Source organism: Taudactylus pleione, unplaced genomic scaffold, assembly GCF_031769625.1.
Source record: "Taudactylus pleione unplaced genomic scaffold, aTauple2 ptg001176l, whole genome shotgun sequence".
Lineage (NCBI taxonomy): Eukaryota > Metazoa > Chordata > Amphibia > Anura > Myobatrachidae > Taudactylus > Taudactylus pleione.
In genome coordinates, this window is record NW_028285577.1 from 441,760 (window position 1) to 455,012 (window position 13,253).

The 13,253-nt window shown below is 49.9% G+C and overlaps 1 protein-coding gene across 1 annotated transcript in view; it reads right to left on the bottom strand.

Annotated features, from left to right (window-relative positions):
• LOC148453336 (phosphatidylserine decarboxylase proenzyme, mitochondrial-like) overlaps positions 1–13,253 on the bottom strand; it is a 485,622-nt gene that overhangs the window by 404,370 nt on the left and 67,999 nt on the right. The window contains exon 3 of the mRNA XM_088462260.1: positions 12,445–12,577. Within this exon, the coding sequence (XP_088318386.1) occupies positions 12,445–12,577 (133 nt within the window). The remainder of the gene's footprint in view (positions 1–12,444; positions 12,578–13,253) is intronic.

Here is a 13,253-nt window from a genome sequence, read left to right on the forward strand (position 1 = left end):
CCACTGTACACCTCCTATTCCAGCACAGCCCAGACACACCTTCCCACTGTACACCTCCTATTCCAGCACAGCCCAGACAACCCCTTCCCACTGTACTCCTCCTATTCCAGCCCAGCCCAGACACCCCCTTCCCACTGTACTCCTCCTATTCCAGCACAGCCCAGACACCCCCTTCCCACTGTACTCATCCTATTCCAGCACAGTCCAGACACCCCCTTCCCACTGTACACCTCCTATTCCAGCACAGCCCAGACACCCCCTTCCCACTGTACTCCTCCTATTCCACCACAACCCAGACACCCCCTTCCCACTGTACTCCTCATATTCCAGCACAGCCCAGACACCCCCTTCCCACTGTACTCATCCTATTCCAGCACAGCTCAGACACCCCCTTCCCACTGTACACCTCCTATTCCAGCACAGCCCAGACACCCCCTTCCAACTGTACTCCTCCTATTCCAGCACAGCCCAGCCACCCCCTTCCCACTGTACTCGTCCTATTCCAGCACAGCCCAGACACCCCCTTCCCACTGTACATCTCCTATTCCAGCACAGCCCAGACACCCCCTTCCCACTGTACACCTCCTATTCCAGCACAGCCCAGACACCCCCTTCCCACTGTACTCCTCCTATTCCAGCACAGCCCAGACATCCCCTTCCCACTGTACACCTACTATACCAGCACAGCCCAGATACCCCCTTCCCACTGTACACCTCCTATTCCAGCACAGCTCAGACACCCCCTTCCCACTGTACTCATCCTATTCCAGCACAGCCCAGACACCCCCTTCCCACTTTACACCTCCTATTCCAGCACAGCCCAGACACCCCCTTCCCACTGTACATCTCCTATTCCAGCACAGCCCAGACACCCCCTTCCCACTGTACACCTCCTATTCCAGCACAGCCCAGACACCCCCTTCCCACTGTACTCCTCCTATTCCAGCACAGCCCAGACACCCCCTTCCCACTGTACACCTCCTATTCCAGCACAGCCCAGACAACCCCTTCCCACTGTACTCCTCCTATTCCAGCCCAGCCCAGACACACCCTTCCCACTGTACTCCTCCTATTCCAGCACAGCCCAGACACCCCCTTCCCACTGTACACCTCCTATTCCAGCACAGCTCAGACACCCCCTTCCCACTGTACACCTCCTATTCCAGCACAGCCCAGACACCCCCTTCCCGCTGTACACCTCCTATTCCAGCACAGCCCAGACACCCCCTTACTACTGTACTCATCCTATTCCAGCACAGCCCAGACACCCCCTTCCCGCTGTACTCTTCCTATTCCAGCACAGCCAGGACACCCCCTTCCCACTGTACTCATCCTATTCCAGCACAGCCCAGACACCCCCTTCCCACTGTACACCTCCTATTCCAGCACAGCCCAGAAACCCGCTTCCCACTATACTCCTCCTATTCCAGCACAACCCAGACACCCCCTTCCCACTGTACTCCTCCTATTCCAGCACAGCCCAGACACCCCCTTCCCACTGTACACCTCCTATTCCAGCACAGCCCAGACACCCCCTTCCCACTGTACTCATCCTATTCCAGCACAGCCCAGACACCCCCTTCCCACTGTACTCATCCTATTCCAGCACAGCCCAGACACCCCCTTCCCACTGTACTCCTCCTATTCCAGCACAGCCCAGACACCCCCTTCCCACTGTACTCATCCTATTCCAGCACAGCCCAGACACCCCTTCCCACTGTACACCTCCTATTCCAGCACAGCCCAGACACCCCTTCCCACTGTACACCTCCTATTCCAGCACAGCCCAGACACCCCCTTCCCACTGTACACCTCCTATTCCAGCACAGCCCAGACAACCCCTTCCCACTGTACTCCTCCTATTCCAGCCCAGCCCAGACACCCCCTTCCCACTGTACTCCTCCTATTCCAGCACAGCCCAGACACCCCCTTCCCACTGTACACCTCCTATTCCAGGACAGCCCAGACACCCCCTTCCCACTGTACTCCTCCTATTCCAGCACAGCCCAGACACCCCCTTCCCACTGTACACCTCCTATTCCAGCACAGCCCAGACACCCCTTCCCACTGTACACCTCCTATTCCAGCACAGCTCAGACAACCCCTTCCCACTGTACTCCTCCTATTCCAGCCCAGCCCAGACACCCCCTTCCCACTGTACTCCTCCTATTCCAGCACAGCCCAGACACCCCCTTCCCACTGTACACCTCCTATTCCAGGAGAGCCCAGACACCCCCTTCCCACTGTACACCTCCTATTCCAGCACAGCCCAGACACGCCCTTCCCACTGAACCTATCTATTCCAGCACAGCCCAGACACCCCCTTCCCACTGTACACCTCCTATTCCAGCACAGCCCAGACACCCCGTTCCCACTGTACACCTCCTATTCCAGCACAGCCCAGACACCCCCTTCCCACTGTACTCCTCCTTTTCCAGCACAGCCCAGGCATCCCCTTCCCACTGTACACCTCCTATTCCAGCACAGCCCAGACACCCCCTTCCCACTGTACACCTCCTATTCCAGCACAGCCCAGACACCCCCTTCCCACTGTACTCCTCCTATTCCAGCACAGCCCAGACATCCCCTTCCCACTGTACACCTCCTATTCCAGCACAGCCCAGACACCCCCTTCCCACTGTACTCATCCTATTCCAGCACAGCCCAGACACCCCCTTCCCACTGTACTCCTCCTATTCCAGCACAGCCCAGGCACCCCCTTCCAACTGTACACCTCCTATTCCAGCCCAGCCCAGACACCCCCTTCCCACTGTACACCTCCTATTCCAGCCCAGCCCAGACACCCCCTAACCACTGTACACCTCCTATTCCAGCACAGCCCAGACACCCCCTTCCCACTGTACACCTCCTATTCCAGCACAGCACAGACACCCCCTTCCCACTGTACACCTCCTATTCCAGCACAGCCCAGACACCCCTTCCCACTGTACACCTCCTATTCCAGCACAGCCCAGACAACCCCTTCCCACTGTACTCCTCCTATTCCAGCCCAGCCCAGACACCCCCTTCCCACTGTACTCCTCCTATTCCAGCACAGCCCAGATACCCCCTTCCCACTGTACTCCTCCTATTCCAGCACAGCCCAGACACCCCCTTCCCACTGTACACCTCCTATTCCAGCACAGCCCAGACACCCCCTTCCCACTGTACTCCTCCTATTCCAGCACAGCCCAGACACCCCCTTCCCACTGTACACCTCCTATTCCAGCACAGCCCAGACACCCCCTTCCCGCTGTACACCTCCTATTCCAGCACAGCCCAGACACCCCCTTCCCACTGTACACCTCCTATTCCAGGACAGCCCAGACACCCCCTTCCCACTGTACTCCTCCTATTCCAGCACAGCCCAGACACCCCCTTCCCACTGTACTCATCCTATTCCAGCACAGCCCAGACACCCCCTTCCCACTGTACTCCTCCTATTCCAGCACAGCCCAGACACCCCCTTCCAACTGTACACCTCCTATTCCAGCCCAGCCCAGACACCCCCTTCCCACTGTACACCTCCTATTCCAGCCCAGCCCAGACACCCCCTAACCACTGTACACCTCCTATTCCAGCACAGCCCAGACACCCCCTTCCCACTGTACACCTCCTATTCCAGCACAGCACAGACACCCCCTTCCCACTGTACACCTCCTATTCCAGCACAGCCCAGACACACCTTCCCACTGTACACCTCCTATTCCAGCACAGCCCAGACAACCCCTTCCCACTGTACTCCTCCTATTCCAGCCCAGCCCAGACACCCCCTTCCCACTGTACTCCTCCTATTCCAGCACAGCCCAGACACCCCCTTCCCACTGTACTCATCCTATTCCAGCACAGTCCAGACACCCCCTTCCCACTGTACACCTCCTATTCCAGCACAGCCCAGACACCCCCTTCCCACTGTACTCCTCCTATTCCACCACAACCCAGACACTCCCTTCCCACTGTACTCCTCATATTCCAGCACAGCCCAGACACCCCCTTCCCACTGTACACCTCCTATTCCAGCACAGCCCAGACACCCCCTTCCCACTGTACTCATCCTATTCCAGCACAGCTCAGACACCCCCTTCCCACTGTACACCTCCTATTCCAGCACAGCCCAGACACCCCCTTCCAACTGTACTCCTCCTATTCCAGCACAGCCCAGCCACCCCCTTCCCACTGTACTCATCCTATTCCAGCACAGCCCAGACACCCCCTTCCCACTGTACATCTCCTATTCCAGCACAGCCCAGACACCCCCTTCCCACTGTACACCTCCTATTCCAGCACAGCCCAGACACCCCCTTCCCACTGTACTCCTCCTATTCCAGCACAGCCCAGACATCCCCTTCCCACTGTACACCTACTATACCAGCACAGCCCAGATACCCCCTTCCCACTGTACACCTCCTATTCCAGCACAGCTCAGACACCCCCTTCCCACTGTACTCATCCTATTCCAGCACAGCCCAGACACCCCCTTCCCACTTTACACCTCCTATTCCAGCACAGCCCAGACACCCCCTTCCCACTGTACACCTCCTATTCCAGCACAGCCCAGACACCCCCCTTCCCACTGTACACCTCCTATTCCAGCACAGCCCAGACACCCTCTTCCCACTGTACACCTCCTATTCCAGCCCAGACACCCCCTTCCCACTGTACACCTCCTATTCCAGCACAGCCCAGCCACCCCCTTCCCACTGGTATGTTACTGGTTATCGGACTGGAACCGGATAGCTGGATCACCACCAAATTGGCACCAGAACACTTGGTCGCCGGATACTGGAGCCAGGTTTGCAGCAAGATAGAGATCTGCACAGGAGTAAGATAAAATATCCACAGGAGCTCTCTCTAATGCCTCTACAGCTGGGCTGAAGACAACATTGCACTGGCAAATGCTGTGTGCAGGGAGAATCCTTATATACCCCTGGGTTTGCAGAGATTGGTTACAGGTGTCATGTGACCGCATACAGGAGGTCATTCAGACCCGCTCGCGAGCAAAGGTCGCTCGCTAGCGGTTCGATGTTGGGCGAATGCGCATGCGCACGACGGAGGGAGCTCCGTCATGTGCATGCGCGAGACCCGGCGAGCAACGAGGAATACGTCGCTCGGGGTCTCGCACCAAAGGAGGCGTGCTGTCAATGGTGACTGACAGCACGCCCCCTTTGGTGGGCGTTCCGGGGGCGTGGCTGCCAGCCGAAGGCGTTCCCATGGGAACGCCTACCGTCTGAGTCCGACCCCACTGACATCACTAGTGATGTCAGTGGTAGTGATTTTGGCTCTGATAGAGCCAAAATCACTCCTGGGCTTGCGGCAGCGAGACCCTACGGCAGGGTCTCGTCGCAAGCCCGATGGTCAAGATGGTCTTGACCATCGCGACCATCATCATGGACGCTCGCTATAGCTGTGGGTGGTAACCCACAGCTATGGGAGCATCCATGAGGACGCTCCAAAAACAGGTAGGAGGGCCCTGATTCAGAGCGAGCGCTCTGGTCAGAGTGTTCAGCTCTGAATCAGGCCCACTGTTCTCCTGTTGGTAGAGATCCGGTCACCTGATCCAGACTGTCATGGCTGTGCCCAGCAGTCAGCACTGGAGGGAATTTTGCATGTGGAAGCCTGGGAGATTGCAGGAGATGAGAAGAAGCTGCAGCTGGAGGAAGTCTGTAATGGAGCCGGATCATGGAGCAGGGAACCAGGTAAGTAACCCTGCAGCAGGAGGAAGTCTGTCACAGAGCCGGATCATGAAGCGGGGAACCAGGTAAGTGACCCTGCAGCAGGAGGAAGTCTGTCATGGAGCCGGATCATGGAGCGGGGAACCAGGTAAGTGACCCTGCAGCAGGAGGAAGTCTGTCACGGAGCTGGATCATGGAGCGGGGAACCAGGTAAGTGACCCTGCAGCAGGAGGAAGTCTGTCACGGAGCTGGATCATGGAGCAGGGAACCAGGTAAGTGACCCTGCAGCAGGAGGAAGTCTGTCACGGAGCCGGATCATGGAGTGGGGACCCAGGTAAGTGACCCTGCAGCAGGAGGAAGTCTGTCACAGAGCCGGATCATGGAGCGGGGAACCAGGTAAGTGACCCAGCAGCTGGAGGAAGTCTGTCACGGAGCCGGATCATGGAGCGGGAAACCAGGTAAGTGACCCTGCAGCAGGAGGAAGTCTGTCACGGAGACGGATCATGGAGCAGGGAACCAGGTAAGTGACCCAGCAGCAGGAGGAAGTCTGTCACGGAGCCGGATCATGGAGCGGGGAACCAGGTAAGTGACCCTGCAGCTGGAGGAATTCTGTCATGGAGCCGGATCATGGAGCGGGAAACCAGGTAAGTGACCCAGCAGCAGGAGGAAGTCTGTCACGGAGCTGGATCATGGAGCAGGGATTCAGGTAAGTGACCCTGCAGCTGGAGGAATTCTGTCACGGAGTCGGATCATGGAGCGGGGAACCAGGTAAGTGACCCTGCAGCAGGAGGAAGTCTGTCACGGAGCCGGATCATGGAGCGGGGAATCAGGTAATTGACCCAGCAGCTGGAGGAATTCTGTCACGGAGCCGGATCATGGAGCGGGGAACCAGGTAAGTGACCCTGCAGCTGGAGGAATTCTGTCATGGAGCCGGATCATGGAGCGGGGAACCAGGTAAGTGACCCTGCAGCAGGAGGAAGTCTGTCACGGAGCCAGATCATGGAGCGGGGAACCAGGTAAGTGACCCTGCAGCTGGAGGAATTCTGTCACGGAGGAGGATCACGGAGCGAGGAACCAGGTAAGTGACCCTGCAGCAGGAGGAAGTCTGTCACGGAGCCAGGTCATGGAGCGAGGAACCAGGTAAGTGACCCTGCAGCTGTAGCAGGTAGTGCAGTTTGTGACAGTATCTTACATACACACATACACAGAGAAAGTAGAGGGGGGCTGGGCTGTACACCTGTATTTAATGTGTATTAGGGGTGTCGGGGAGCCACCTAATGAGGCTCACCATGACATGGTAGGTGGGCAAACATCTTTGTACAAACATATACTAAGAACCTTATCTAGAAAGCATGTTGTTGGGGTTTATTATACAGATTCTTTATTATGACAGCATGCCCATATCACGGTGTAGTGTCCTCTGCGTTAGAGAGATGGCAAGAGCCACATGCAGCAAAATCAGGTAACTGCCCACTGGGGCTCTATCGATTCTGCCTCATTATCCTGCCTGGCATAAGTGACGGATAGGGCTGGCAGATGTGATGCTGTAGTTTGGGCACCCATTTCCTCTGAGCTCAGTTATGGCTGCATTGTCACCTGTTGCTGATCTTCTCATGGCCCCTGGATGTAATTACCACCCACACAATAATATCACTCCACAAGATAAAATGTTCCCTTTCATTCATGCCCCCCCCCATCTTCTCATCATCTCTTTTCTCTGGGCATAGGTAACTAAATATAGTTACATTACAAGATGAAAATACACTGTTCAACTTCTCACAGACTGTAATTGCTCTGAGCAGGTGTCACAGCCCTTGTATGGCAGTCAATGTGATGCTCTCTGTATTATATGGTGGTCACTGTGATATTCTCTTTATTAGATGGTGGTCTCTGATGCTCTCTGTATTAATTAGTGGTCACTGTGATGTTCTCTTCATTATATGGAGGTCTCTGATGCTATCTGTATTATATGGCAGTCAGGAATGATCTCTGCATTATATGACAGTCACTGATGCTCTCTATTGTATGGTAGTCACTGATGTTCTCTGTATTGTATGGTGATCACTGTGGTGCTCTCTGTATTATATGAGGGCCACTAATGCTCTCTGTATTATAAGGCAGTGACTGGTCACTGATGTTCTCTGTATTGTATGGCAGTTAACATGGTGTTCTCTGTATTATATAGGGGTCACTGATGCTCTCTGTATTATATGTTGGTCACTGTGGTGTTTTCTTTATTAGAGGGTGTTCTTTGGTACTCTGTATTATATGGTGGTCACTGATGCTTTCTGTATTAAATGTTGGTCACTGATATTTTCTTCATTTATATGGAGGTCTCTGGTGCACATTGTATTATAATCCAGTCACTGATGCTCTCTGCATTATATGGGGATCACTGATGCTCTCTGTAGTACATGGTGATCACTGATGTTCTCTGCATTATATGGGGATCACTGATGCCCTCTGTATTTATTATATGGTAGTCACTGTGATGTTCCCTGTATTATATGGCTATCTCTGATGCTCACTGTACTATATAGTGGTCACTGATGCTCTCTGTATTGTATGACAATCACTGATGCTCTATGTATTATATGTTGGTCATTGTGATATTCTCTTCATTATATGGAGGTCTCTGGTGCACGTTGTATTATAAGACAGTCATTGAAATTTTTTGCATTATATGGCAATCACTGATGCTCTCTGCATTATATGGGGATCACTGATGCTCTCTGTAGTGCATGGTGATCACTGATGCTCTCTGCATTATATGGGGGTCACTAATGCCCTCTATTTATTATATGGTAGTCACTGTGATGTTCCCTGTATTATATGGCTATATCTGATGCTCACTGTACCATATAGTGGTCACTGATGCTCTCTGTATTATATGACAGTCACTGATGCACTCTGTATTGTATGATGGTCACTGATGTTCTCTGTATTATATAGTGATTGCTGATGCTCTCTGCATTATATGGTGGTCCCTGATTCTCTCTGTAGTACATGGTGATCACTGATGCTCTCTGCAATATATGGGGGGGGGTCACTGAGGCTCTCTGTATGTAAAATATGGCATTAACTGCGATGTTCCTTGTATTATATGGCTATCTCTGATGCTCACTGTACTATATAGTGGTCACTGATGCTCTCTCTATTACATGACAATCACTGATGCTCTATGTATTATATGTTGGTTATTGAGATATTCTCTTCATTATATGAAGGTCTTGGGTGCACATTGTATTATATGACAGTCACTGATGCTCTCTGCAGTATATGGCAGTCACTGATGCTCTCTGCATTATATGGGGGTCACTGATGCCCTCTGTGTTTATTATATGGTAGTCATTGTGATGTTCCCTGTATTATATGGCTATCTCTGATGCTCACTGTACTATATAGTGGTCACTGATGCTCTCTGTATTATATGACAATCACTGATGCTCTATGTATTATATGTTGGTTATTGTGATATTCTCTTCATTATATGAAGGTCTTGGGTGCACATTGTATTATATGACAGTCACTGATGCTCTCTGCAGTATATGGCAGTCACTGATGCTCTCTGCATTATATGGGGATCACTGATGCTCTCTGTAGTACATGGTGATCACTGATGCTCTCTGCATTATATGGGGGTCACTGATGCCCTCTATATTTATTATATGGTAGTCACTGTGATGTTCCCTGTATTATATGGCTATATCTGATGCTCACTGTACCATATAGTGGTCACTGATGCTCTCTGTATTATATGACAGTCACTGATGCACTCTGTATTGTATGATGGTCACTGATGTTCTCTGTATTATATAGTGATTGCTGATGCTCTCTGCATTATATGGTGGTCCCTGATTCTCTCTGTAGTACATGGTGATCACTGATGCTCTCTGCAATATATGGGGGGGGTCACTGAGGCTCTCTGTATGTAAAATATGGCATTAACTGCGATGTTCCTTGTATTATATGGCTATCTCTGATGCTCACTATACTATATAGTGGTCACTGATGCTCTCTCTATTATATGACAATCACTGATGCTCTATGTATTATATGTTGGTTATTGTGATATTCTCTTCATTATATGAAGGTCTTGGGTGCACATTGTATTATATGACAGTCACTGATGCTCTCTGCAGTATATGGCAGTCACTGATGCTCTCTGCATTATATGGGGATCACTGATGCTCTCTGTAGTACATGGTGATCACTGATGCTCTCTGCATTATATGGGGGTCACTGATGCCCTCTATATTTATTATATGGTAGTCACTGTGATGTTCCCTGTATTATATGGCTATCTCTAATGCTCACTGTACTATATAGTGGTCACTGATGCTCTCTGTATTATATGACAATCACTGATGCTCTATGTATTATATGACAATCACTGATGCTCTATGTATTATATGACAATCACTGATGCTCTATGTATTATATGGCAATCACTAATGCCCTCTGCATTATATGGGGATCACTGATGCTCTCTGTAGTGCATGGTGATCACTGATGCTCTCTGCATTATATGGGGGTCACTGATGCCCTCTATTTATTATATGGTAGTCACTGTGATGTTCCCTGTATTATATGGCTATACCTGATGCTCACTGTACCATATAGTGGTCACTGATGCTCTCTGTATTATATGACAGTCACTGATGCACTCTGTATTGTATGATGGTCACAGATGTTCTCTGTATTATATAGTGATTGCTGATGCTCTCTGCATTATATGGTGGTCCCTGATTCTCTCTGTAGTACATGGTGATCACTGATGCTCTCTGCATTATATGCGGGGGGTCACTGAGGCTCTCTGTATGTAATATATGGCATTAACTGCGATGTTCCTTGTATTATATGGCTATCTCTGATGCTCACTGTACTATATAGTGGTCACTGATGCTCTCTCTATTATATGACAATCACTGATGCTCTATGTATTATATGTTGGTTATTGTGATATTCTCTTCATTATATGAAGGTCTTGGGTGCACATTGTATTATATGACAGTCACTGATGCTCTCTGCAGTATATGGCAGTCACTGATGCTCTCTGCATTATATGGGGATCACTGATGCTCTCTGTAGTACATGGTGATCACTGATGCTCTCTGCATTATACGGGGGTCACTGATGCCCTCTGTATTTATTATATGGTAGTCACTGTGATGTTCCCTGTATTATATGGCTATCTCTGATGCTCACTGTACTATATATTGGTCACTGATGCTCTCTGTATTATATGACAATCACTGATGCTCTATGTATTATATGTTGGTTATTGTGATATTCTCTTCATTATATGAAGGTCTTGGGTGCACATTGTATTATATGACAGTCACTGATGCTCTCTGCAGTATATGGCAGTCACTGATGCTCTCTGCAGTATATGGCAGTCACTGATGCTCTCTGCATTATATGGGGATCACTGATGCTCTCTGTAGTACATGGTGATCACTGATGCTCTCTGCATTATACGGGGGTCACTGATGCCCTCTGTATTTATTATATGGTAGTCACTGTGATGTCCCCTGTATTATATGGCTATCTCTGATGCTCACTGTACTATATAGTGGTCACTGATGCTCTCTGTATTATATGACAATCACTGATGCTCTATGTATTATATGTTGCTCATTGTGATATTCTCTTCATTATATGGAAGTCTCTGGTGGACGTTGTATTATATGACAGTCACTGATGCTCTCTGCATTATATGGGGATCACTGATGCTCTCTGTAGTACATGGTGATCACTGATGCTCTCTGCATTATATGGGGGTCACTAATGCCATCTGTATTTATTATATGGTAGTCACTGTGATGTTCCCTGTATAATATGGCTATCTCTGATGCTCACTGTACTATTAGTGGTCACTGATGCTCTCTCTATTATATGACAGTCACTGATGCCGACATGTCATCATGGTACACATCAGCAAGTGTGTACCCAGCATTAATGTGGTCCCAGAAAATGTGAAAACTGGCCTCATGTATGCAAGTATAAATGAACTACAGGGGCAACACCAAAGTAGGTGGTGTGAGCAAAACGGTATGCTAGCAATAAATGTCAAAGCAACATGGTGGAGTCACAGCATCTGCTGGAGGAGCCTGTGACAGTAGGTGGAGATAACGTCAGCATGCGTAGCTGCAGCAAACAAGTAGGCAGAGCCAGGACACAAGCGGTTCATGTACACACATTTGGTAAATGAGTGATATTATGCAATAAAGTCTGGTCACCATATAATAGATGATTCTTACTAAGGCCTCGTCCACTGTTAAACTCATACTAGTTTCATATTTGTCCTTGCGTTGTAACATAAAAAATAAATGACAAGGACTCTGTCTACCATTCTAGTGACTGATATTCAATACAAGGAGCATCCTCGTGACCACCATATAATACAGAGAGCAACCTATTGACTACTGTACAATACAAAGTGCATCCCAGTGAGCACCAATCAATGCAGACAGCAAGCTAATGACCACAGTACAGTACAAGGAGCATCCCAGCAACCACCACTCAATGCAGAGAGCAACCTAATAACTGCCTAGTGACCATCATACAATACAAAGAGCTTTCCAGTGACCACCATATAATATACACAGCAACCTAATGAGCCTCATACAATACAAAGACTATATTCCCAGTCATCTCTTCTCCCTTCTCCTGAGTTGCAAACAGCTTGGTCTCCTCTGAAATGAGACGTCTTTCCAGGACTGTTGTATCTCCTAGACAAGACTCACCCGGGACACACGGGGTCACTCACCTTGCTGACTCGGGTGGTTGGGCGGATTCCAGCTTTTGCCAAGGGTTTGAGAAGCTGCCAGGAGCGTAATCGCAGAAACGGTTGTGGTAACCGTCCAAACTGCCGTCTGATAGAGAATCGAGGAATAGATAACCTGAGAGAGAAGACATAACAGGGAAGGACATTATGGACATAGGACTGAGGCAACTAGAGTAAGAGGTGATAGAATAAGAGGCGCTGGGAAGGGGGGTGGGGAGGTGCAGTAAGACCACTGGAAGGGTCAGAGGGGTCTAGAGTCACACAGCGGCACAAAGGAGTAGGTCTCCGGTGAAATGGCGTGGCGCCCATTTTCACGATGATTTTTGTACTGCACAAATATCCAGTAAAATGGCTGCTGCGCCATTTTTCCAGGTATTGAAGAATGTGGGCGCAGGGTGTCCAGTGCGGGCCCACCTAACACTTAGTGAACAATATTAGGGTGCATGGTAAGTATAATTATACAAAAATATGAAACAATGTAACAATGTAGCAGCATCACACAATGTAACAATGTAGCAGCATCACACAATGTAACAATGTAGCAGCATCACACAATGTAGCAGCATCACACAATGTAACAATGTAGCAGCATCACACAATGTAGCAGCATCACACAATGTAGCAGCATCACACAATGTAGCAGCATCACACAATGTAACAATGTAGCAGCATCACACAATGTAGCAGCATCACACAATGTAGCAGCATCACACAATGTAACAATGTAGCAGCATCACACAATGTAACAATGTAGCAGCATCACACAATGTAACAATGTTCTCCCCTTAGGT